Source organism: Lynx rufus, unplaced genomic scaffold (assembly GCF_022079265.1).
Source record: "Lynx rufus isolate CCGP_SWC_20201006 ecotype Redwood Valley unplaced genomic scaffold, mLynRuf1.p SCAF_8, whole genome shotgun sequence".
Classification (NCBI taxonomy): Eukaryota; Metazoa; Chordata; class Mammalia; order Carnivora; family Felidae; genus Lynx; species Lynx rufus.
In genome coordinates this window covers 83,138,369-83,166,207 of record NW_025814896.1, presented here as the reverse complement: position 1 = coordinate 83,166,207, position 27,839 = coordinate 83,138,369, and the positions used below count along the sequence as shown (strand labels likewise).

At 39.5% G+C, this 27,839-nt stretch overlaps 1 protein-coding gene across 1 annotated transcript in view; it reads right to left on the bottom strand.

Annotated features, from left to right (window-relative positions):
- Positions 1-8,351: 8,351 nt before the first annotated feature.
- The window catches only part of ACTR2 (actin related protein 2), a 38,040-nt gene continuing 18,552 nt past the window's right edge, over positions 8,352-27,839 (bottom strand). Inside the window, exons 5-9 of the mRNA XM_047069900.1 lie at positions 24,727-24,863; positions 22,766-22,915; positions 18,816-18,961; positions 15,052-15,184; positions 8,352-11,042 (exon numbers count right to left, since the gene is read on the bottom strand). Coding sequence (XP_046925856.1) covers positions 10,872-11,042; positions 15,052-15,184; positions 18,816-18,961; positions 22,766-22,915; positions 24,727-24,863 — 737 coding nt within the window. The 3' untranslated portion in view covers positions 8,352-10,871. The remainder of the gene's footprint in view (positions 11,043-15,051; positions 15,185-18,815; positions 18,962-22,765; positions 22,916-24,726; positions 24,864-27,839) is intronic.

Here is a 27,839-nt window from a genome sequence, read left to right as displayed (position 1 = left end):
CAACTTCCAACTGCACTTGGCTTAGAAATCCTTGGCGTAGTTTCTAGGGAGACAATTGACCAGCCTATCACAATGCCCACCATTCCTACTTTCTAAAGATGTTTGGTTCTATCCAAAGGGCCATCAAGATGTTGAAAAACCCCATCTATGAGGTGTGACACACAGCATCGGTCCCAAGGAATGTAGTCTTTGATAAAGTCACAGAATTGTGAAGGTTGCAAGGTTGCAGCCTCATTATCCTAAAACAGTGTCTGATGAAGACTCCTTCACTTGGAATGGGTTTTGATTAACATTCAAGATCATTCCACACTTGTTATCGGTATATTCACTTCTTTTGAAGCAGTTTGAAAAAGGGGCGCCGGGGTGGCTCAGTCGGTTGAAGAGTCCGACTTCGGCTCAGGTCATGATCTCATGGTTCGTGGGTTCGAGCCCCGCATCGGGCTCTGTGCTGACAGCTCAGAGCCTGGAGCCTGCTACGGATTCTGTGTCTCCCTCTCTCTCTGACCCTCCCCCGTTCATGCTCTGTCTCTGTCTCAAAAAATAAATAAAACATTAAAAAAATTAAAAAAAAAAAGCAGTTTAAAAAATTTTTTAAAAATATTTAGAGAGAGAGAATCCGAAGCCAGCTCCAGGCTCTGAGCTGTCAGCACAGAGCCCAATGCAGGGCTCGAACTCACGAACCATGAGATCATGACCTGAGCGGAAGTGGAACCCTTAACCTACTGAACCACCCAGGTGGCCCAAAGCAGTTTTTTTCTTAAGTGATGGATTATTTTCAACAAGGTCACAAAACCTATTTAATCCTATCAGGAAAAACTAAGGCAAACTGACAATATGAAGGGCCTTATGGTAAAACTTGCTACATAGAATTTAAAAAGAATTCACATATAGGCCTTGATAGATCTAAACATCCAGAAACAGAAGAGGAATCTGTTTCCAGGCTGATTTTAGACCAAGCCAGGCACTACATACTCTTGGTTGCTTTTTTCTTGGTATTCCAATCCATATGAAAGTATTTAATCCAGTTCCTAAGCCTCAGCTATCCCATGAGTATGTGAATTATAGATTCTTGCACATCTGAAGTACTTTCTTGCGGCTTTTTTTGGTTTTGCTTTGTTTTGTTTATCCTACACAACTTCCTTCCTTCCTTCCTGTCCTTTGCTCCCCAGGGCTTTGAGAGATAGGCTAACCACTAATCATGTCCTCCTGCAGCAGGACAGGAGACCCAGATCCAGGCTCCTCCCTCTGCTCCTGGCCAAAGAAGGATAGAAGCAAACAATAGCCATTTTGAACAACACTGCTATTCACAGTACAGAGATGAGGGCAACATCCTTGAATTCAGATAGCGAATCCTTGCTGCTTCAGTGACACACAGCTGCTCTTACATGGGAACAGAGTTAACAAACACCCCTTGCGCATTTTAGCCCCTCCAGACGGCCTTCCAGTAGGCTGTCCCCCTTGACGACAGTCACTCTGAGAGCTTGCTCATGCACTCGCCACTCAGAGCATTTCACACGGGGCAAGTTCTTAGCAGACTTAGCGATTCAAATGTTTCCTCTCCCCAAGCGTTCTTTTCAAGGGCCATTTGGATTCCAGGGGCCACTGCTCACCCTTAATAATTGACATTCTTTCCATTTCTCGCCTTCCTGTCGTGAGTACAGATTCTGAAAACTCCATTGACTAATTTGTCCAGTTCTGCTCTAAATTCGGAGCCTTGGACCAGAATGAACACCTGCTAGGCGAAAATTAAGCCTATTGGAAAAAATTTTTTTAAAGCCCGAACTAGATAAATCCTGAAAGGGTGTCAAGCTCCTCTGGACTTAAATGCCTGTGCCCAGCAGACCATTCGCTTGTTCACTCCCAGAGCTCCCACTTAATTTTCTTCATGGGAATGGTTCGCTATAAACAGAAGAGCAAGCTCTTATGGGGCACTTCATATCAAAGCGCTTGTCTAATGGCACTTGGGACGTCAACCACTCCAGGCTGAGGGCACTCTACTCATCTGCCCGAGTTAAATTAAGGCACACAAAAGACCAGTGCTTTTCCCAAGGCCGTTGAGTGAGGAGGGTAGAATCAAGATAGGGTCCTGAGCTGATCAAACCCTCGAAAGAGAGTCCGACAGACACGGATGACCACCACGCAGAACCATCGCAGGGGGTTGAAGCCAAGTTGTGGAGCCAGAGACCCAGGAGTTAGACAGCCTCTACAATTTCCTAGCTCTGAGTCCTTGTGCTGGTTATTCTTCTTTTGGGGTAGGTTTTCTCATCTATGAAGTGCAGATAGCAATCCCTCCCTGAATGGCATGAGAGTACTTGACAAGCGCTGAGGGTACAGCCCCTGGTACTCAGTGAGTCCTGGGCAGTGAGCGTTACATCTCTCTGGTGGGTCATAATTGTTATGGCTTCTAGGTGACTCCTTTAATTCATGTTGGGCCTGATGACCCCTGTTGGCTCAGCTCACAGAAAGTCAAGGAAATGTAAAAGTTCAATCGACACTGGCTCAAGATGCATTCTTGTTTTCTGAAAGGCAGTAAACCCAGGCAGAAAAATGCTCTCCTTTTCCAAAAGGGGTTCGAAACAAAGGCCCTTTGAAACAGAGGAGACTGGCAACACTTTTGAGAGTAATAAAGGAAGCCGACTTTCTCAAGGCACACAACAGGAATGAGAGAGGAAGAGAAAGAGACGAACCAGGAGTCCAAGGGCCCCTGGTAGCTAAGTTCTAGACAGAAAGCATTGGTCTTCATTCTCTTAGAAAACAGTTAAGCAAAACCTTTGGGAAAACAGAACCAGGTTTTTAGCATTTAGGCTGCAACTGAATCCTGTACAAAACACCACGGTTTCTGATTTATGTTTTTCCAGGTGCAAAGGAGCCCTTCTAAAACCATCACCTCCATTCCTGCAAGTGGGGCCCGGGACCTATGCTGCAATAGGTGCCCCAGCGTGGAGAGCCGCTGGCCTGGGTGCTGCCAGAAACACTAGAAGGGGAGGGTCCAAGGTGGGGGCGGGAACACCTGGGACACTCGGATTTGTCTCGTCTTAAATGAAAATAGTTTACGCCGACATTGTCACAGATCCAAGATATCTGGGGCAAATGGTTTCCTCATTTCTCCTCCATAAATCAGGGTGGATATTCCTGGCAAGCTCTGTTCCCAGGGTGGGCAGCTGTGAGTCCAGAGAGGGGCGGATCTCCTCCTCCTCTCCTAACCTCGTCCCGCCTTTCGCCCCCATCTGCCTCACGGCTAATGACTTTAGCAGACGAGCTCCGAGCCTGAAGAAAACAGGACCTATTCTTTAAAGTAGTAAACTGTACTGACATTTAGTGGGAAGAGTCCCTCCTTCAGCCCCAGCTTCTGAATGAAATCAGCTAGTGGAGAGAGCTACCATTTGGTTTAGTTTGCTCAAAAGTCTTCCAGTCTCAGTGACTCAACGGTGGGGCTGGGGGCACCATAAATCCAAACCTCTTTAGACTCTTAAACATGGGAATTTCATTCCATAAATCTTTCCCCTCACGTATTTGTTCAAAAGACCCACAAATGCAACAAGACAAAGAAAACTTTCATTTAGAGTGTTCAAGGAAGTCTTTTGTGGTTTCAAAAGCACCTGAGAGATGATTTCTTGGGCTCACATCACAAATCTTAGTTTCTTTTGAATGGTATGAGGAGAAAAAGGTTTAAGGCATAAATGGTGCTACATATATGAGATGGAAAAGAGAAAGATAATTTTCAGCCAACTCTTTTCTGAGATTGGCAGAATGAACCAAAACCAAACGTAACTTTGTCACACAATTAAAAAAAATTTTTTTTTAATGTTTATTTATTTTTGAGAGAGTGTGATCAGGGGAGGGGCAGAGAGAGAGGACACAGAATCTGAAGCAGGTTCCAGGCTCCGAGCTGTCAGCGTAGAGCCCGATGCGGGACTCAAACTCACAAACTGTGAGAACATGACCTGAGCCGAAGTTGGACGCTTAGCCGACTGAGCCACCCAGGCGCCCCGTCACACAATTTTTAAAAGAACAGTAGTTTAAAGTCTCAGAAGATAGTTTTCCTAACATCGCTTCCACCCGTTTAAGAAAAGCCAAGTAGTAAACACCGATACCTCCAAACATACCACATGAACAGCATTCTGCTTTAGAGGACCTTGTGATTTTTCAGCTTTTACGTGGTAAGAAATGTATTTATAGCAGTCATTAAAGGACCATTGATCATTATGAACAGTTAAGCACTTCCACTTTGGGACAAATTTCAGGTCAACATTTGGAACAAACGAGGCTTATAAACACTCTATATGCATTTTTAGCTAACTGTACGGTCAGAGGTGGTGCTCGAAAGGCTGGAGGCGATTTGTTGTGCGCTCTGGATTGAAACAGAAAACTTAAGAGAAGCTCTCATGGTGAAAACACTAGGAGATATGTAGGCCGGCAAAGAGCAAGAAAACGAACCCAGCATCAACTGCACACTCTCCAGCTGGAGAAAGCTCCGAAGCTTTCTTGTATGGGCTGTAGAAGAACTAGGTTCAGAAGAGAAAAGTAGCTTTCTACTCACCCAGAGGATCCGTCAAACTCCTTCTGAGAGAGGGTTCCTACACGGAAAACTAACCACCTCCTTACCTGCAGCCGCTTATTTAATTTTCCTCGTGCATGCACTCACCTGCAGCTACTGAATTTTAATGTATAGGAGAGGCACGCCCCCCCTCCCTCCTCCTCATTTAAATCTCTGGCTAAAATGATCCTTGCCCCGGGGAAATCATTCCTCTCCCGTAGTCTTCCAAAGAAGCCAGCCTGCCATCACCCTGACCTGAACACAGTGAAAATGATTCTGGACCTTGACCTCTAGAACTGTGAGACAATACATTTATGGTATTCTTTTAAACACGAAAACAATTAAAAAATAAATAAATAAAATTATCCTTGCCTAAAAGAGCAAACGCAGAGGTAAGCTTTTATTTCTCTCTCTAGCAGCTATCATTCTACGATAATAGAATGCCACAAACTTCCAAATTTTGGAACTGGGTTTCTACTTTCAAAAAAATCAAAACTTAACTCTCTGTGTATATAGGTGGGTCTCCAAGCTGCATCCAAAAGTTCGTTTGTACGTCAGTTGCAAGGAAGTTGCAACAGGTATTTTCTCCGCAGAAGTAAAGCTACATCGGGTAGGTGGGTTGCTTGGCCAGTCTACAAATCGTTTTCATCCGTCAAATGGCTGACTTGCAGCACTAGCCTTAGGAGCTGAAGTTCGGGGAGCTGGGAAGTGTGCAAGTCAGAGTGAGGGGAAAACCTCTCTCAAAGCAATGTTGAAGTAAGCAGTGTAGTCTGGTTATTTCACTGCCCCTAAAGGGTAATCAACCAGTAACTTCACATTTCCTTGGAGTCGGCCTGTTTTCTCCAAGGCACTCCTGGGGCCAAACTTACAGACCTAACTTGCCTTAAATCACAAACAGATGGTAATCTTCACTAGGTGTCAAATCTGAGTCACTGGACTTCCTTTTAATTCACACAAATGTGTGAATGGCTAATGGTGCTTTAACCTTCCCAGAAGAATTTGCATTTTGAGGAAAGGCTCCTATCACCCACCAGGATGGAGGGGTGAGGTTTGTCTGGGGGAGGGGGAGGAAACCAGCACACTGGATTCCAGGGCCTGTTCCCATCTCACTTCTGAACCCATCTGCTGCCGGCTGTGCGAGGTGTCAGGAGGACAGCGAGGCAAGGGCATGCAGGTGTGCGTCGGGGGCAAGGCCCATTCTCCGGGGCTGCCTGTACGGCAGGGGAGTGAGAGCTCTGATGGGGAGCAGAACCATCGGTGCAGCTGGAAAGCAGGCAGACCCTCCGCCCCAAATTCGGTAGGTCCAGAGTGAGACCAGGAACCTTCGCATTTAAACACTTCATGAGACTGACTTCATATCAAGGAAGGCATATCAAGGAGGGCAAGTAATTCGATCATTTTTGAAATTCAGGTAATTATACTCTACCTACAGCACTTCCTATAGGATACTTAGTATGTTAAATTCCGCCTAAAGCTCTAAGTAAAAACAAAACAAGCAAAATGGCCCTTTAATTGATCATCGAGGTCTTTTGAATTGTACCTAGTCATCAGAATTTTAGGTTCCAAACCCACATTCCTTTCAACAGTTCTTAAAATTTAATGCCAGAAGCTTTAGATCTAAGGAAAAAAAAAAAAACAAACCCCACACACATGGAGGTCACAATGAAGGTTTCAAATCAAGGGGTCAAATGTATGTCACCAACTTATTTTTGACATTTGAGCCTCAGTTAAGGCCCAAATTTCTTACTCTTCAAATACTAAGTTGCCACAAGATAGGAAAATGTAAGAGCAGTTAAGAGAAGTCTTCCTCACTCAGGAAATCCTTAGATTTGGTTTCCTAAAGTAACACAGGCCTTGCAATTTCTTTGTGCGTATTTTAGGATATGCCTGAAAAAAACAAAAACCAAAAACCAAAAAAACCCCAACCCCTGCACACAACATCAAGGCAGTCAATGAACAAAAAGATCAAATTAATATTGTGGCAGGTCTTAACGTCAGTTTCCTTGCTTAAAATGTCAACCTTCATTCGGTATCAATACCTTTGCATTCAAATATTTATAATTACTTTCTTGGTGCACAGAACTCTGAATTCTTGAGAGTTAGGGCCCTCTTTTCCAAACCCATATTCAAGGAAGAGCAAAGAGGCTTGGGAGCGTATCCTTTCCACTAATCTTTAAAACAAAGCATCCACCAGGCAAAAGCTCAACTTGATGTTAATGGCCAGAGGCAGTGTTCTTGGGAGTCAACCTGGGGCTTAAAAACCACACTTTACTAACCTTGTGACTGCTTTTTCTGCATGTCCCAAACCCAAACCTTTTGGCTGGTACATGTAAGCATAGTTACAGTACTAATGCTTCTACTTCAAGGAAAATTATTTGCAGTCCTTCCCAGTCTTTTTCCTCTAGTGGCTGGGGGGGAACTGAGGGTAGATATGAGACAGGACAGGAACTGTTCTCCTAAAGAATCATTTGGATTCCCCCTACCCAGTCAGAGATTTTACATCTAACACAACATGAGATGCTTATGATAGGCGCAAATAACACAAAATAACACGTTTTACACAACACAAAGTAAAATACTTATAATAGGCACAAAGCATTTTTTTTGTCACTGCCATGGTGCAGATGATTTAAACAAAAGTAACTATGGTTTAATAGCTTCTTTCTCCCTAACTTCAGATGTTATTTAAACAATGAAGAGCAAGATGCTTTAGGAGGTTTTTAGAACACTTACTACAAAAATCGGTGGAATTTATACAACAGCTGCCTTATTTACAACCCCAACATGAGTTTTTCTATTTTCTATAGCTAAGGTTACTTACAATATAGTGGTTAAAGTCAGCAATTTGGCCTTTACAAGGTATTCAAGCTTTTAATAGGTCAATTTGAGCTGGAGGAAAAAAGTGAGCCTACAAATACTCCGGGTATTGTGGGTAGTTGGTCAATTAGTCCAAGATTAGATTACGTGTTAAATATTGAGCTAAAATAATTCCTTGAGCTTCTGGTTCACTGTCGTTGGGTGCCCTTACTAATGGTTCTAAAGTTAGTGCAGTTCCACACGTAATTATACAGTGGTCAAAGTTTATGGGCGAAGAAAAACAAACGAAGAGCATTAAAACACTCATTCTATCACCAAGGAGACCAAGGAGCAGTGCCCAGTAACTTCTTCCTCTGTAACACACGGGGACGGCTATCACATTATTCCGGCAACTAAGAGCTTGGTAAGACACCAGAGGCAGACCTCAGGAAGTCCTGGGGGAACGTGGCCATGAAGGGAGCAGTGAAATCCAAGCGTACAAGTTCATGAAGAAGGATAAACAAAAATTCTATCAGCTACTCCTCAGCCCCTATCCTCAAAGGCAAGTATGAAAGTAAAGGAAGGTGAGTTTTTAAAAAGTTCACCCTTTAGTTGTGTTAAAAATAATATGCCGAAAGTCTGCAAATGAGCTAGAAGGTCTTTGAAAAGGGTCAAGTGACATATATATCTGTCTAGCTTTCCTAATACTGCAAAAGCCACCTTAAGTCTTTCAGGAAACAAAACAGTTTGCTTGCAGAGGGAGGGGGGACCCTCTAATACAGCTGTACCTGTAATTTGCTCTTACTGCTAGTTTTTTCCTTTCCTTATTTAAAATCACACCAAAGATAAAGACGTCTTTTGGCCAAATAAAAACACAACATTGAACGGAACTTGGCCTAACAACTAGCATGGAATTGTCAATCCGTCTTGCATTAGCAAAAATGAAAACATGAATAAAAATACGAAAATGAAACTAAAGAGAAAAATGTTAACAGGCAAAACCAAGATAAAATTCAAATTTACTTTCAAAAATCTGATTTTATTTTCTGAATCAAAAAGAAGTGTATTCACGTTAAATGTAGAATGTTTAACTCTCCATTGATCTCGCAGAACACTTTCCAGATATTGTTAACAGTGCTCAGAACTGTGTAAAAGTCAACATCCAATACCATGTTTTAAAGAAAGAAGTTTAAATGTAGGACTTATTTCTAAGAAACCCTTCTCAAAGGTCAAGGCATTGGCAATTCTAATTTAAAAAAATTTTAATCATTATTGGAAATTTAAGTGACAATGGCTCTCAAGAGCTAAAAATCAGATCTCTTTTAAAACAGAAAATATGTTAGTTTGAGGGACTCCCACCTGACAACTCCAGTTAAACCTAGTATTTCAACTACCCCCCAAATAACTAAATACATTATTTTGCCTTGGAATAGGAAAATTAGAAAATGGAATTTTAAAATTATACTATATATATAAATACACCATTTTAACTGTCCTGGTTGCTAGCAGAATACTGAAATTAAAACCAAATTCTACATTCAAGGGGCAAATGATAAATGCTCTCTCATTGTTGTAAGAGTCCATCCTTGTCCTTGTTGTTTTCTACCCCCATATATTAAAATCATGACCAAAGGCCAAGAGTTCATCCAATTTACCTGAAATGAACAGCTGGTAGGTACTGGTCCTACGTGTGTGTCCTTTAACAAGTCCAGGACTCAAAAGGCTAGGGGGAGTTAGAACATGATTTAGGAACACTTGAGAATTCCAAAATGACTGACACCCATGTCCCTAAAATCTAGTACACTTTATTCATAGGCTGTTCACGTGTACTGAGGCATGTCCAGCATGCAGGTTAACTTCTTTTACTTGTTCAAAGTGAGGTAAAACAGACAAAAAATACTTAATATGAACAGAAGCTGCATTATTAAAACTAACCTTCTTTTGCTGCTTATTTCATGTAAACTGACTTTTAAGTTTTTTCACAAAAAAGGTCTTAAAGCCAATAATTTTTCCAAATGTAGTCACCTAAAAACTAAGCTTCCTCTTTCAAAGCCATTATTAGTAAAGAATGTTTTGAAATGAAGGAAAACATTTTTCCCCCAGAATCTGCATTTTGTACTTAGCATGATAGAGTTTCTTATTACTTTATTTTTCAAATTTAGAAAGAATTCAAATCTGAGTACTATTTGATATTTTTTTCAGATACAAAGCAGTACCAACAGATTCATAAATATGATTTTCTGACACAGAAAAGTCTGCTACCACTTACAAAATACCAACAATTCTTCTTTCAGGCATAAGACGACTGAGACTTACTAGTTATGATTACTTTTTCAGCACGAATACAAATTTCAATCTTGATTTTTTTTTTTTTGCCAACAACATCTTAAGTAGTCAAATTATACTCCACTTCCAAATTGCAAATTAAAATAATAAAAAGACTAATGAAAATTACCCAACTGGCAACAAGTCCCATGTTTCAATGTTATTTTTAACCCCAAAATTGTAACCTACCGCCAGTAATTATTTATACGCGTCTACTTCTTCTTCTTAAATCAGCACTGGTCAGTTATGTGAAAGAGTAACTGTAAGAATGGCACTTGGCACTGGAGTACCTTAATGCTTCTGGTATAGAAAGAAGCATTCTTAAGCACTCTTCTAATCTGTACTTGGAATTTCCAAAAGCATTTTTAAATTGTCAATTGTCCACTGATAGATTCTAGGGAGTCTATTCCCAGCTAACATGGTTGATTTAAAAAATAAAAATTAAAAAAAAATCGCTAAGCCACATGGTAATGGAGTATTACACTTGCTCTTTACATCAAATGGAAACAGTTCCAGGCAGACCAAAAGTCGAAGAAAACCTGCCAAATCAAAGGTCTGGAAATAAATTTCATCTTACATACCTCAGAGCAGAAAAGCTCAAAAATTAAAAAGTCCAAAGACCACCCCTTCCCCCCACGCAAAATCCCATCCCAAACACTTTCATTCTGAGCCTAACATTTCCCTACAATGTTAATTCCAGAAGCTTTAAGGTACTTAAACTGTGCAGTAACTGTTGAAAGCACCACACTACAGAGGAAATGCCATAAAGGGTTCAGCAGCTGCCCACCCATCCCTTACCACCCCCACCCCAATAATATGTAAAAGCTCCTGTTAAAGTTTTTTTCTTATGCTAATAAAGGCATACCACCTAGTGTGCTAAAGACTAAAACTAGCAGCATTAGAGCAGTAAAGTGAAAATAGGAAGCCGACAGGAATGATCTAAATGCCTACTTAGAAGAAACAAAGCAGCAGACGGGGGGACCCTTTGCCCTCTCCTTGTGTTTGTAGGGAAGTGGCTGAATTAAACAGATTTACCCACTTTAACAAAAATTTAACAAAGCTTCCCCCAAGACACCAGAATAAAACCTGACCTTTCCAGTCAAAGGGCACAGAGAGGACTCTTCCACGTCCTGGAGTTGAATGAGTTCAAAGATTGGCAAAAAGGAAAAAAGAAAGCATTAGGGGTGTGATGCGAGCAAGCTCTGGAGTGAGTTTATCGAACAGTCACACCAAGTTTCTCCAGCACACGGACACCCTTTTCTTGGTATTCTTGTCGGGTCATCCAGAAGTTGTCTTTGTCTTTCATGATATCTGCCAGAACTGCACCACCCAGGAACACCATGTGCTTTCTGCGCGGTGGATCTTCGATACGGATCTTAAATTTCTAAAGGAGAAAGAGGGGATCACAGAGTGTCACTCGTGCATAATGCTTTCTGCTTCATGAAAATGACTGTTCATACATTCTCCTGTTGAATTCTCACAACAGTCCTGTGAGGTAAGCAGGACGGTGCGATTTGGTGTCTGAGGTACAGAGATATTTTTTGTAATCCGCCAAAAGCTCACAACTAGGAGATCACACATCCATCCCAGAGTGCTTAGAGCAGTCCTGATTTACACTTGTTGCCGCATCACTATTAACAACGCCCTCTGTCACTCTCAGAAGTGTCTTGATTTGGACAACAAATTCCACGATCAGCCTACTGACAGAGCCCAAGTACCACAGTCCCGATTGTGGCAGGTTTTCCCATCAACTGGTGATGACCACATGAGCAAATCATTTAGCCAGATGTCAAGTCAAGAGTTTGGGTAAGAGGACTTCTATGGTTTCTTCAAGGTCTAACGCCTCTGATTGCAGTCCCATGTAAGAGTAAGACTGAAATTCTTTTCTTATAAGCAAAGCTCACTTTCTATTGCTTCAAATTGAAATGAAATGTTCTCAAAATAAACAAGACCAAGTATAGTCAAATAAACCTTGGGGATGCTGGAAAAAATCAAAACAGTAACCAAAATTAAAGATAAGTGGGAAAAGTTTTATAATCTTTAGCCACTATTGACTGCCTAATAAAAATACACCTCAATCTGTGTGATCAGTCCACGCTTCAAAGAGAAGCCTTAAAATGCCATGGTTTAATTTACTGTGCCACAAATCCTGCAAGACTCCAAGTAAACTATGTCATGTTGTCTTCACGTCACATAAATGGAACTGTGAGATCTGACAGTATATGACACATAAAAACACCAGTTTACTGACATAAAAAAAAGGGGGGGCCTGGCTGTGTTCCAATAAAACTTTATTTATAAAAACAGCCAGAAGTGAAATTAGTCAGAGAAAGACAAATATCATACGACTTCACTCATACGAGGACTTTAAGATACAAAACAGCTGAACATAAGGGAAGGGAAGCAAAAATAATACAAAAACAGGGAGGGGGACAAACATAAGAGACTCTTAAATATGGAGAACAAACAGAAGGTTACTGGAGGGGGTGTGGGAGGGGGGATGGGCTAAATGGGTAAGGGGTACTAAGGAATCTGCTCCTGAAATCACTGTTGCACTATATGCTAACTAACTTGGATATAAACTAAAAAAATAATGGCCCCTCAAGACCCTGCTGCCCCTGCAGCTCTCTCAACTGGCTGCTGGTTTCCTCACATCACCACCTTCCTAACCTCGGAGGTTTTGATCAACTGTTGCTCTTCACTGCTGCGCCTCTCTCCCTCCTCCCTACAACTCCAAAGTTGAAGCTCATTCTATCAGACCATTCCATCCACCACTCCTCCTTGCCAAGTCACCTACAGGACCCCCAGGTTTCCTCATCCCTGCTCCTACTGTGCATGGGGGTACGCTCTCACCACCATTTCCTGGTGTTATCCTTAGTGACTTTGTCCTCTGCCTCTCAAAACACCGACTTGGGTGTTCAACTCTCTACTTTGTAGCTGCCCTCAAGGAACTGAACACAACAGGTGAGAAACTCAAAAGTGTTGGTTTGACTGCATCGCTTACCTTACTTGAGCCCCTCAGTGCAGCACGGCAACCCCATTACATGTCTCTTCTCTCTTCTCTCCAACACAACCATTTCACACCTCTTCCTCCATTTCATAAACCTCCGTCTCCTGTCTCTTCCCTCTGAGCCTGTGAACGCATCCTTTTACATCCTTCTTTCTTCCTCCGTCCCCCAACAATCTATTCACACCAGACTTAGTGATTCTTTTTTAAAAACAAAAAAACAACTTGAACTCACGAGCCTGACATCAGACCTGAGCTATCAAGAGTCAGACACTTAACCGACTGAGTGAGCCACCCAGGCAAACCCAGGCTTTGTGATTCTTTAAAAACAAGTCAGATCCGGGGCACCTGGGTGGCTGAGTCGGTTAAGCATCTGACTTCAGCTCAGGTCATGATCTCGTGGTCTGCTGAGTTCAAGCCCTACATCAGGCTCTGTGCTGACAACTCAGAGCCTGGAACCTGCTTCAGATTCTGTGTCTTCCTCTCTCTCTGCCCCTCTCCTGCTTGCACTTTATCCCTCTCTCTCAAAAATAAATAACCATTAAAAACAAAACAAAAAAAAGAAGTCAGATCTTATCACTTCTCTGCTCAAAACCCTCCCAAGGCTTTCTATCTCATTAGGACTAAAGCTAAATCCTTTACTGTGTCTGAAAAAGACCTACATCCTGACAACCCAGGGCTTCGGCACTTGGTATTCCTGCCTAGAAGATTCTTCCCGCAGATAGTCACGTGGCTCACCCGCTCACTCCATTCTCTGCTCAGAACTGATCTCATCAGAGTCTTTCCCTGACCACACAACACGAACGATCAAGCCATCTGCCCAATCACTACCACTTACTAGCCCCTGACCTCACTTTAGTTTTCTTCACAGTGCTTATTACTATTGAAGTATTATTCATAGAATAAAAGCAGTGATTTTGTTTCTATTTACCACTGTTTTGATTGTTCTAGCACCTAAGACAAGTGTTTAACACCCAGAAGGATGTCAAGAAATTTTTGCTGAATAAGGAAATAATCACCTGAGGCTAATTTTAAATTGTATGTGTAACTCAATAAAATCAGACAAATAAGCGGAGTACTTAGACAACATGGCTCCTTTTGAGTCTTTTAATTTGTTTAATGTATGTGAGTCCGTACTCAATTTAATTTCCACAATTCGAGTCACAGATGTGACATTAGTATCTCCAAAACACAAGTCCTCTGTACTATGTAATCTCATTATCTAACAGCCAATCAAAGTTGTTGGGACAAAGAGGAGAACTCAGAACTGAATGACTTCTGGCTGAATGCAGAGTATACATACTGTACTTCACACACTCCAGTGTTTGTAGAAGAAAAATCAATCCCAAATAACCATCGACTATTACATGCTAGTTTAAAAATCTCTCTCTATTCTACACATCAACAACTACCAATTTAAGTCTGTTTCAAGAGCCAGGATAGCTGGGGAAACAAAATATTTGACACATGGTGTTTTACAATCTGATTAGGGAGATAAGACATATGCAAGAAACAGCCAGAAAAATAGCCTAGAATCAGAAATGAGACAGTCCAAGGGTAGCACTGAAGGCTGGTTACATATCCAAAAAGGTAAAAAAAAAACAAACTCAAAACCCCCAAAGAGGCATTTCTCTCTCCATAGTACAGCAGTCTCCTCTTATCTGCGGTTTTGTCTTCTGTGGTTTGCTACCCATGGTCTGGAAGCAGATGATCCTCTCTCTGACCTATCACTACATTCACAAGGCCTACGTAGAACACCTCGCTTGATCTCCTCACGCAGGCAATTTGTCATCTCACATCATCACAGAAGAGTGAGTGTAGTACAAGAAGATATTTTGAGAGAGAGACCACATTCCTATAACTTTTATCCCAGTATATTGTTATAACTGTCCTATTTTATTATCGTCGTTTTTTACTGTGCCTAATTTAGAAAGTAAACTTTATCACAGGCATTCACGTATAGGAAAAAGTCGTATACGTGGGATCCAGTACTATCTGCGGTTTCAGGCGTCCACTGGGGGCCTTCAAACGTATCCCCCGCAGAAAAGGGGGGACTCCTATAAGGCAGGTTCTTCCCATGCATTTAGAGGCACCCTGACTCCAGGCTGTTACAGATGAATCAGAACATTTGGCCCTGGATCTCACTGCTTCCAGCCACCGACTCAGAGGCGACCAGGTAGGTGAGGTGACCAGGTAGCACAAGCATTCTGAAAGAGAGTTTACCTCGAACCATTCACTTCCTCTTATCTCTTCAAGGCTGCAAGTGACTGTATTAATAATTAGTTTAGGAAGACTTCATGCTCCCTCTGGTGGTTGTCAAGATTCACAAGCTACTTTACAGGGTTTTAAAAGTATGTTAACAGCTGGATTATTGATTGATACTTACAGAAAGTTTTTCCACATCTCCCTTTAAAACTCGTTCTAAGTAAAGCTGTTTAAGTTCTCGTTCCAACCGTGACGGCAGTCCAGGGTACATAGTAGAACCTCCAGAAAGCACAATGTGCTTATAGAATTCAGATCTAGAAGGACACAAAAGGTATTCATTTGGGGTTTCAGATGGGGAAAATAGTCTCTCAGAGCTCCTTTCTGTCTGTCAGCTTCAGGGGACTGCTGGGAGAATTAAATAAAATCCAACATGGAAATCACAGGGCTGAATGTTTGCTATTAATACTGTTATAACAAACCCTCTCTACATATAAAATAATTATAATTTTAATGAGAATACTTCTAAAGCACTTGACACAGGTTCCTGCAAATGTAACCGAACCTTTTAATAACGACCATAGTTCACATTACAAACTTTCATATTCGGACTGTGTTATCACAGTGCTTCCCCGGAGCCACTGTGTGATGTGGTTGTTTACTATAATTAACCATTTTCTACTATGATTTCAGTTCTTGCTTTTCAATGTTTACATTTGCCTTTTGTAGTTTTCCCTTTTGTTCCTTTGCCTTGAGACTGTCCGCTGTTATTTTTGGTTAGACTGATGTGTTTTGCTTCATATAGCAGTCCTCTCTTCCTTGAATATGCTGCTCTTATCATACCAATAATCAAATCTAAAATAACTGCTATGTACTAAAAGTGATTTAACCAAGTGAGGGTCTGAGGAACTCTTTTCATTGTAAAGTTAGTTCAGGAGCTGAGTCTCATTTATTTTGGCCTCATTCAAACTGGCTTCTAGGTTCTCAGTGGAAGAAATTCTCAATTTGTTAACCCCAGCTTCTAGAAGAGTGGTATTTTCTATCTACCTGCAGAAGTATTCACGTAAACGTAGCCTATGCCAAGCAGTTGAGGTGACATGTACCCACTAGTGTTTACATGAACACTTTCAAAATGCAGAACACACAACAGCTGAGTTGTGCCACTTCCTAATGCCAGCTCCGTCGAAAGGTACCGAACCTGAGTCCAGGGCTTCAGGCATGCCAACGCCTGAATCACCACTGAGAGGCATGCACTTTTAAATGCAATTTTACTATCAGTGATCATTAAATCAAGGGACAAAAGCGTCTACCTAATCCCTACTAAGAGAATTTACTCCCTACTCCAAGTCTAGATTTCTGATCGTCTTCCATCAAATTTATAGCTTGTTATAAGCCAACTGCGATTTTTATTAATTTCCTTTATTATCCTGCTCCTCAGCCATCCCACAAAAATTAGTTTGGTGGTTATTTAATGCTGAGTTAAAAAGACAAGTAAGCAAACACCTGCTTTACAAAATGCTTCTGAGTGAATTCCTCTATAACCTAGCTATATAGGAGGGCTTTCCAAATATGACTCAAATCAATTCTAGATGCAATATAAGATATGAATTTATTTAATAACTACGTAAAAACAAATTTCTGCATAGCCAAAAACACCATAAGCAAGAGACAAATGGAAAATTAGGAGAAGTATCTGCAATAGATCACAGAACTAGCTATAATAGCAAAAGAACTTTTAAAACGTGAGGGGAAAATATTACAAAAATTCCATACACGAATAAGCAAAAGCCATGAACAATAACAACAGTCCTAAACAAAGAAAAACATGCTCAACTCCACTCTTAAGGAAAATACAAATTAAAACTACACTGAAGTATCATTTACACTCACCAGACTGGCATAAAAGTTAAAAAGTCACCACACTGTGAACAAGCTGTGGGGACACAGGTGCCCTCACCTGTTGCTGGTGGGAAGGAGAAAGGTACAACCCGCACAGTGAGGAACTGAGCAGTAACAAAACTACATGCATTTATTTACCTTTTGGCCCAACAACCCCCCTCTAGAAATTTTTTCAGAATGTTCATGCCCAACAATACAAAAATAAAGTGTACACAAGGTTATTAATTGCAGCATTATTTGAACAAATACTGGAATCTACCTAAATAACCAAGATTCACGGAATAAACGGATATGTATACACTAGAAAAAGGAAGACGATCCCTAGGAAATGGTACAGGATTGTTTAGGACATACTAAGTGAAAGAAGGGCAAAAAAGCATTTTTACTATGCTCCCTTTTGTGTAAGAAAAAATGAACATAGAAAGGATAAACCTGAAACTAATGAGACCATTTACCTATAAGAGGGAGGGGGACTAGGGTGGAGAACAAGGGGCAGGGAGAGTAATAATACTTCAAAGAATACTTTTTGTATAGTTTTGACTATATGGTAATGCTTCACCTACAAAATTAAAGAAAGGCCAGGAATATCCTGTGCCACAAAACACAATGTGCTCAAAAAGATAACAGCACATCAAAGGACGCAAGACCCTGTTTGAAGGGGCTCTGGCCAAATCAGGAACAATTTGAGCATTAAAATAAGTAAAAATGGTAATGAATTATAATCCACTGTACAAAATCATGAGTCCACGCTGATAACAAGGAAAAGCGCTTCCTTATGCTAGAATGTCAACTAATACATATAAAAGGAATGACAGAATTAGGAAATCACCTTTTTGCAACCACAACAAAAATGCATTTAGGCATTTTAGCATCAATAGATGCTAAAAGGGGTGGGGGGCAGAGTTTAATGAGGAACAGGAGATCAAGACAGTCTCAAAGTATTTTCCCACAAATTACTTAGAAATTAAGAAAGAAAAACTACAAAAACTAAACAGGAAACTTCATTAAGAGCTTAATACTAACATCACCAATAAGGAAACAACAGATCTCATATCTGGATGTGGCACCCTGAGAAGGACTCATCACTTAAGTAGTATTCTAGTCCCAAATGCATAACCTGAATCTATTCATGAGAAAAAATTCAAACTCAAGTTGAGAAAAGTTTTCTAAAATAATTGGCCTGTACTCTAAAAAGATGTCAATGTCATGAAAGACTGAAGAACTGTGCCCAAGAGACATGACAACTACATACCCTGTGTGATCCTCAACTTGATAATCTCCTGGGGAAAAGAAAAACTATATAAAGGGCATTATTGGGACAGTAGATGAAAGTGACAAATGGATGGCACATGACCGTGTATCAGTTATCAATCTCCTGAGCTCAATAACTGCACTGTGGCTATAGAAGAGAATACCTCTGTTCTCAGGAAATAAAAAGAGAATATTAAGGAGTAGAGAGGACTTATACATTCAACATACTCTCAAATGGCTCAAGAAAAAAGAGAGAATGACAGAAAGAACATGCAGAAAGTTAAACTTAGTAGAATGCAAAACTGAAAAAAGAGTATACATGAGTTATCTGTATTATTCCTGAAAGTTTTCCTTAAGTTTTAAATTATTTTTTTTATTAAAAAAAAATTTTTTTAACGTTTATTTATTTTTGAGACAGAGAGAGACAGAGCATGAACGGGGGAGGGTCAGAGCGAGGGAGACACAGAATCTGAAACAGGCTCCAGGCTCTGAGCTGTCAGCACAGAGCCCGATGCAGGGCTCAAACTCACGGACCGCAAGATCATGACCTGAGCCGAAGTCGGCCGCTTAACCGACTGAGCCACCCAGGCGCCCCTTTAAGTTTTAAATTATTAAAAAAAAATTTTAAGTGGTTTCTGAGACATAATGATATATATTCAACACCCAGTGCCACCCTCAAAAAATTATTTTGTCTTACCTGTTCAAAAACATGAGTGAGCTAATAGACAACTTGGCCATTTTAACTACACACATTTCATCTACTGATAAATAACTTGGAAGCCATCATTTATAATGTACCTGGTATCAATGTCAGCTGCCTGGATTGTGTTAAAAAGCAATTCAGCAACACCCACGCCCTCAACATTGATCAAGTGAGGCTGAAATAAAGCTTCTGGTGCTTCAAATCTCTCTCCCCCAACTTTGATAATGCGGCCATCTGGGAGCTAGAAACCAAGAATAACCAGGTATTAGTCAGCAAAACGTTATTAAAAAATTTCCCAGTGTTCTCTAGAACACTATTAAACACATCTGTTCTATAACCAAAATCATTACCAGCAACATATTATTCTCACAATAAATTCTTGAAAAAGAAAAAAGGTAAAATAAAATATATTTAGATAGCTGTTCTGCTTTTCAATGCAGAACATGCCATCACACCATGCTCCAACACAGCAGGAATTTCTTGGAACAACCACCAAGGCACGAGTGCATTACGTTCCTTTGCTGTGTGCAGCTAAGCATAAAAAGGAAATGTTCATAAACCACTGCATTTGGATTACTTCTGGTGTCAATGCTGCTTCTCTATTGTAACACATCTGTGATTTTATGGATATTTTTACCATGTGGCATAGACACATATAGTTAAAAATGTTAATTTCTTTCACCAAATAATTACACCGTGAAACTTTACTATTTTGCCATCAAAACACTTTATATATCATGTGTAAAATTTCTGTCAAATCATTTAATCCAAAAAATGTGTTTTTTTAGTTTATTTATTTTTGAGAGAGAGAGCACGGTTAAGGGGGGAGGGGCAGAGAGAGAGAGAGAGAGAGAGAGAGAGAGAGAGAGAGAGAGAATCCCAAGCAGGTTCCATGGGATCCCATGAACCATGAGACCACAGCCTGAGCCAAAACCAAGAGTTAAACGCTCAACTGACTGAGCCACCTAGTCGCCCCTAGACTACTTTTATTAAGCAATTCTGTGTCCTATTTACTAGACCCTGTTAATAAATTTTATTTTATTTATTTGTTTATGAGGGAGAGAGAAGGAGAGAGAGTGCAGAGCCCGGAGTGGGGCTCAAGCTCATCTGACACAGGACTCAAGCTCACCAACTGTGAGATCATGACCTGAGCCGAAGTCAGATGCTTAAACGACCGAGCAGGCACCCTTAAAACATTTTTTTTTACATTTTATTTTTAAGTAATCTCTACACCTACATGGGGCTTGAACTCACAACCCTGAGATTAAGAGTTGCATATGCTCTACCTACCGAGCCAGTCAGGCTCCCCTCTAGCCCCCATTAAATTTTAAATAATGGATAAACATAATTTTAATTTAAGCAAATAAGATTTAAACAACAGGTCTGACATCATTACAACATAACCTTGTATAGAAAACTCTTAAATCACATCATGTTTAACTAAATGAGAAATGTTAAGTAAAAACTTCCTCTATTTATTTTTAAAATTTTTATTTTTTAGTAAACTCTATGCCCAATGTGTGGCATGAACGCATGACCTCAACATTAGCAGATTACTCCACTGACTGAACCAGCCGGGTGCCCCCCCAAAACTCCCTCTCTTAATGTCTACTTATTTTTTTTAGAGAGAGAGACAGACAGACAGAGGCAGAGTATGAGTGGGGGAAAGGCAGAGAGACAGACACACACAGAATCTGAAGCAGGCTTCAGAGATCACGACCTGAGCTGAAGTCTGACGCTTAACCAACTGAGCCACCCAAGCATCCCGAAAACTCCCTCTCTTAAAACCACCTCCTACTCATTGGATTGACCTAAGTTTTAAGCATGCTTGTATATGCTGGCATTTGACCCATTTCTATAGGAGATACCAGAATTAGTTTTACATGAACATTTCTCACAGTATATTTATAATATAATACAGTAATTGTATTTAGATTCTAAAAATGACTTTTCAGTATGACAAAGTCCCACAAACCAAGCTTTTAAAACATTTACTCCATGTTTGCTATAACTGTTTACAGATATGTGCAAAAGCAATCACATTTTTCAAAACTTCCACAACTGTCTTTAAATAAATTGTATCAAGTTAAACAAACAAAACAAAACCCAAAAGCAAAAAAACCCTCAAGGATACTGATTCAAACATTTACTCTTAACAAAATAAAACCATCAGGTGAGTTTAGGAACCACATGAAATCACCTAAGATATCTGGAAAAACTTTACACAGCACACTTATTGGTAAAACCTCTGTAGCTCACATTTCTAGCCTCTCTTCCAGAGGGGCTTCTTCCTGTACTCTGGCTGCTGACCAGCGTGGGGCCACCCAGCCTGGGAACTACCTACCTCTAGATACTGACTATTAAGACTGTAGGATTCTCCTCTTTTTGCACCAAATCTTATCCCATCCTTTCTCCCTCTTCACTTACTTATCAGTTTCACCAGTGTACTGGTTTTATTTGTTGTGCAAATGACAAATAAGTAAGAATTACGTATAACATGTTTGTTATAACAACATGTGTATGAACTGCACGGGTCCTCTGACACATGGATTTTTTTCGATAAATACAGTACAGGACTGTAAATGTATTTTCTCTTCCTTATGATTTTAATAACATTTTCTTTTCTCTAGCTTACTTTATCGTAAGAATACAGTATAAAATACCTATAACATACAAAATAAGTGTTAATCGACTGTTTATGTTATTGGCAAGGTCAACAGCAGATTATTAGTAAAGTTTTGGGGAAGTCGAAAGTTATACACACTGTATGGGGGGGGGGGTTGGTGCCCCAAGCCCCTGTGCTGTTCAAGAGTCAACTGTAGATGTTTTTGTAACCCACCTCAAATTCTTTGACAAAGGAGGGGAGAAATTAACAAAACATATGTACACTTCTAGTTCCCTCATCCTTTGTCTCAGGCCACTTTCTTCCTTCCCAACAAGTCAGGTAGATGAAAAATTATACATCTAGAGGAACTGTCAAAAAAGCTTCAGAAAAGAATCCCTAGGGCAAATCGTGAGATCACTAAGTTGCTTATCAATTATTTGGATCAGTATTGTTTAAAAAATCAAACAATATAATTTATAAAATTAATAATTATTTTTAAAAGGACTATTTTTTACATATTTGTGATATGTAGAGCTTACATGAATCAAATAGTTTATTTTTATTTATCTTTTCTATGAATCAAATAGTTTAAGAATACTGTACTTGCTTTTATTGCCTATTACTTGCTTTTATTTTAGTAATAACTAGATCAAAGACAAGATATGAAAGTACTTTATACCCAGATGAATATAATAGACTTAGGAGAACAACACATTTAAAATTCAGGTAGGACCAACTCCCGTGGTGTAACCTATGACTAGGTTCTAATTCTTATTAGTTACACTTTCAAGTTAACATGTGTTTTGAAGATCTCATTGTGAAAACACAAATTCAGGAAAACACTGCCACCTAGTGAATTATTAGAGCAATATTACAGGATGAGCACTTCCCAAAGCATGCTTCGTAGAACGTTTGAGTCTCATGAAATGCTGGAATCCTGTAGTCTAATAAGGTTGAGAAACACGCAGTATGCTATATTCTCACAGGCACACACAAATTAGCACATCAAAGGCTCTGAAAAGTCCTTCAGTAAAGCGAAACACTCCCAAACTTACTGGACAATGTATACTCCACTGTAATTTTTGTGAAAATACTTAACATCTCAGGGAAATAACATTCTGTAAAGTGCATGTTGAAAATGCTATTCCAGATATTAGAATCTCAAAATAACATCTCTTATCAATTTATATCCTAAGGTAGAAAGGCTATTTATGATTCTTGCCTTATTTCACATTACATGGTATCCTAAAATAACTTAAATCAAAGATCTTATTGCAGAAAGACATTATGAGGTCACACACACACACACACACACACACACACACACATATAACAACTCAAAACAAAAATACTGATTCAAAGAAAATCTCTTTAAGCATATACCAATAGTCATGGTGTTCCATTTTAAAACCACACATTTTATACACTGGAAATACTTACTGTGTAAGATTCAACTAATACTGTGGTTTCTAAAGCCAGCTTCTGCTCTTGCTCAATATTATACCCAACATAACACAATTTTTCTTTAATCATGCGAACTGTTTCAAAGTCAGCAGAATGGTTGAAGGCGTATCCTCGCAAAAGAAGCAGCTGGTAAAAAAAAAAACAGTAAATTGACAATCTGAATTGAGTTCAACTCTGGAAAAGTGATCACTGCCCACTAAATAGCTCATGTCAATAACAAATGCAATGGACAGTGGATCCTTAGGACTCACTGGATATTTCAGAAATGGGAAATATTACTTTCCATAAAAGGATATATATTTGTTTCACAAAGAGTAAAAGAATTATTAACAGTTCATGAATAATAAATGGTAAAAGAGCTAAAAAAAAAAAAGCTAGTTTTAAAAAAAGACTATTGTTTGAGTACCAATGTTCAGACAGTTTTGTTAAATAATCAAGTCTTAAGTTTTAAACGTTTTTATTTTAGAGAGGGAGCAAGAACGAGAAGGGGAAAAGGGGAGAAGGGGAGAAGGGGAGAGGGAGAGGAAGAATCTTAAGCAGGCTCCACTCAGAGCAGAGCCTGACATGGGGCTCAACCCCACAACCCTGGGATGATGACCTGCGCAGAAATCGAGCTGGATGCTCAACCAACTGAGCCACCCAGGCACCCCAAAACTCTACGTATTAATACATATTATTTTAGTTCTGTACTCCCACAATCTGCCACTTGCTCAATCAATGCCATATTCATGAAATATCCCTAGGTCTTAGAAAGTTTTATCCCTAACTTCTAGTATTATATCTGACACGTATTAGATAGGCAAGAGCATTTGTGAATCACATAAATGATAAGAATTCAAGTAGCTGACAGAAAAAACCCTATACCATAATATGTAGCATAAACAAACTGGACTTTGCATATAAAAACTTTAAAAATAAGTCCCATTAGCTAATCTTTGTGAGAAAACCCTTGGAAAGTCCTCAGACAGAATTCTGGCCTAGAATGAGAGTATAATTCTCATTTAGTTAATCTCATTATTACTCTAAATGAGACGAAAAGAACCCAATGTCAAGGTAAACACTTAATACGACCCATTTTATCACACAGATATCACCCTAGAATAGTTTCTCAACAGCAGCACCAATGACATTGTGGACCTTACAATTCTTTCTTGGAGGGCTGCCCCACTCATCGTAGGATGTTTAGTAGCATTCCCACACAGCTGTTAACCACAACATGTCTCCAGACATTGCTAAGTGTCCCTGGGGGGCAGCATCAGCCTTGGCAGAAAGCCACTGACCTGGAGAGAATATTCTAAGTAATAGAATTCTGATATAGACAGTAGACTAGACTTTTTTCTCCCAATATTAAAAAAATATATATACATGCCTCCAAATAATTGCCTTATACACTTTCTCCAGCAATGTTTATAACTAATTATACCCAGAAGTAAACTTTAATATAGTAAACACTAAAAACTGGGTTAATTCCATGAAAACTACTAAATATTAAAGTCTGGTGCAACGGGGCCCTGTTTTTAAACAAATATCATTAATTTGCGATCACTGTATTTTCTGGGGAAGGACAAGAAAAGGCAACCCAATCAGGATTATGGCTTTAACATATACCTGTCAAAGAAAGGTTTTATGGCAGAAAAGCCTGCCTCTATTGTTCAAGGAGGTTTTAAGGTCTCTTCTATCTTTGAAATACCTCACTGCCCAGTCCCTGGGAATAGCAAACATAATTATGTAATGATGTGTTCTATTCTCATTACCATACCGGAGAGCATGTGTGTAAATCTTACTTGGATTTTTATACGAATACTGGGGTAAATGTGTCACTCCTCCAGTGGTACAGAAGATCTGCTATGGTCCTGAGATGATATATTCAAATATTGTGTTAAGTCACTAAACACAAACTACAAAAGCTAATTTCTACAATACCTTCTTTTGCTTACCTTGATAAGGTATCTGGTAATATCCCTCCCTGCAATATCTAGTCTCCTGGTAAGGTGAGGGAGAGAAAAGCCTTCATACACTGGACAAATGTGAGTCACACCATCTCCAGAGTCCACCACTACTCCAGTTAATAAACCTGTGTGAAAACCATGAAGTTTTAAATAAAAAGCCAGACCAGAAAAAATCAAGGCCAGCAAATTTCAAAAATTAGCAGAGAAGCCAAACTAGAAACTTCCCCAACCAGAATGGTCTAGAAGCCAGCATTTCTTTATTGTTTGCTATTCTGCAGCTTACTTCTAGTATCTGGACACTAAAGTGAGTATTCTCACACATGTCTCTTGTGAGAGAGACTCTTAGTCTAACTATGTGCCATCCCAGGAGATGGGAAGAAACAGACTCTGAGACCAAGGAATGTCTCTTAAAGCTCAGTACAATTCTTCTTCTTTCCAATTTAATCTTCATCCCCAAATTCCCTTCAAGTGCAATTTTCTAAAGCATCATGGTAACTTTTATGAAAACCATTGTGAGGGATAAATACTACACAAGTTGATAGTGAAGCTTATTGAAAATAATGTACTTATTATTTTTGTCATATATTCAAAACTATGTTTTGGAAAAATTCCTATTGATAGGAATGACTACAAAAGTTACCTTCGCAGCACAAGGGTTAATACAGGAAAAAAATACATAACTTTTTCTAATTCCTATTGATAAAATTTCCTATTGATAGGAATGACTACAAAAGTTACCTTCCTTAATGCAGGAAAAAAATACATAACTTTTTCTAATTCAAATTTTCTAGTAGTTAATACTCTAATAATGTTTTTAACAAAAAAAAATTTTTTTTTAACTCTACAGAATATGCAATGTCTATAACTTTCTTAACCATCATGTTATTTTCACATCCATGAAGAGGCTGTCTCCATTTTTTTTTTTTGAGAGTGAGAGAGAGCAAGCACACACATGCAGGTGCACAAATAAGCAGAGGGAGACAGAGAATCTTAAGCAGGCTCCATGCCCACGGTGGAGCCTGACAGGGCTCAATCTCAGACCTGAGCCAATATTAAGAGTCAGTGGCTCAAATGACTGAGCCACCCAGGAACCTCTCCCTCTTCTTTTTAAAAAAAAAAAAAAAAAATTTTTTTTTTTACATTTATTTATTTTTGAGACAGAGAGAGATAGAGCATGAACAGGGGAGGGTCAGAGAGAGAGGGAGACACAGAATCTGAAATAGGCTCCAGGCTCTGAGCTTTCAGCACAGAGCCCGATGCGGGGCTCGAACTCACGGACCGCGAGATCATGACCTGAGCCGAAGTCGGCCGCTCCACTGACTGAGCCACCCAGGCACCCCTCCCTCTTCCTTTTTTTAAAAAATGTCTATTTATTTATTTTGAGAGTGAGAGAGAGCTAGCAGGGAAGGGAGAGAGAGGGAGAGAGAGACAGAGAGAGAGAGAATCCCAAGCAGGCTCAATGCTGTCAGCGCAGATCTCACAAACCATGAGATCACAACCTGAGTTGAAATCAAGAGTCAGATGCTTAACCAACTGAGCCGCCCAGGTGCCCAATCCCTCTTTCTTAATACAAACTTGAATGTACTATAATATTTCATCATAATGATTTGTCTTTGAATACATTTACTTAATCTACCTCCTTTGGAGGCTCATATAATGTCTCTCCTTGATTGATGGTGGACATAAATCTTCATAAAAAGGTTCATAAAAACCATTTAGTACCTTTTAATGCTGCATTCCTTTCAACAAGAAACTTCTCATTGAAAAAAAGAGGAATCCACATCATTAATTCAAAAATACTCCCAGTAATATCAACTAAAGCAGGGATTTACATTATATTTTACAAACAGACCTTCTCATGCAACTTCTACTTATTTTCTCCCACTCCCACCAGGTTACACACTAGCCTTTCCCTGTATAATCTGATCCATTTTCAGTGCCCCCCTCTTTTTCACTGGATTACTCATTCCTTCCACTTCAATTCCTATGGATTCTTTAAGGTTCAATCTAGTTCATACCTTTTCATTTACACCTTTCCTGACAATTCTAACCTCCAGATCCCCTAATTCCCTTTATTCTCCTCAGTCCTGTGTGTGCGCCGTACAGTCAAACATAGCTTCCTAACCCACTGTGTCAATTCTCTTGTTCAAAACCCTTCCACAGCGCTGAATGCTTCTTCCTACCTTTGCTTTTGTAACTGACAGCACTAGCTACCTTCAAGGAGAATTTTATTGGAGTTCTTTTGCTCATTACTAGATTATCATTTCTCAAACTAAGGAATCAACAGTTAAACAAAAATGGTTAAATATTAGGAATTAAGTGAGGGTATCTTCTCATTGGATGCAAATAAATTTATGAATATCGCTAGAAAAATCCATTAAGGTCAATTGTATTTATTCAAATATAGTTCAAACAAAAATTCATTTCAGCAGAACTGTCCCATCCTCACCCCCTAAATGAAACTATTATCACCAGTTTTGAAGCTTAGATTCAAAATTTTTAATATCTACTTTTTCCAAGGTATTTTCTAAAATAATTTCTAAAATTTATTTTTCTAAAAATGAAATAAAATTACCTGGATACAAACGCTCCTTGTAAAGTAGCAAGTAATTTTTAATTCCTTCCTCAAAGGAAAAATTATTCACAGCTGGACTGTAATCATCTTAAGATCAAGAAGACCGGGGCGCCTGGGCGGCTCAGTAGGTTGAGCATCCGACTTCGGCTTAGGTCATGATCTCACAGTCTGTGAGTTCGAGCCCCACGTCAGGCTCTGTGCTGACAGCTTGGAGCCTGAAGCCTGCTTCAGATTCTGTCTCCCTCTCTCTCTGCCCCTCCCCTGCTTGCACTCTGTCTCTCAAAAATAGATAAACATTAAAAAAAAAAAAAAAAGGTCAAGAAGACCACATCCAGCTTACTCACTGCTATATACTCTGCACTAAACAGAGTACAAGGTACATTCCACTTGGTGAATGAACAAAGCTTCTTTAAAAATTTAATTCCCCTAAGTAAGTATTTTCTAAGAATCTCTATGTAGTACTAAAGATGGTTTAATAAGCCAATATGTATTTTTACAAGGTGATTTTTACTAAATATATATAAAA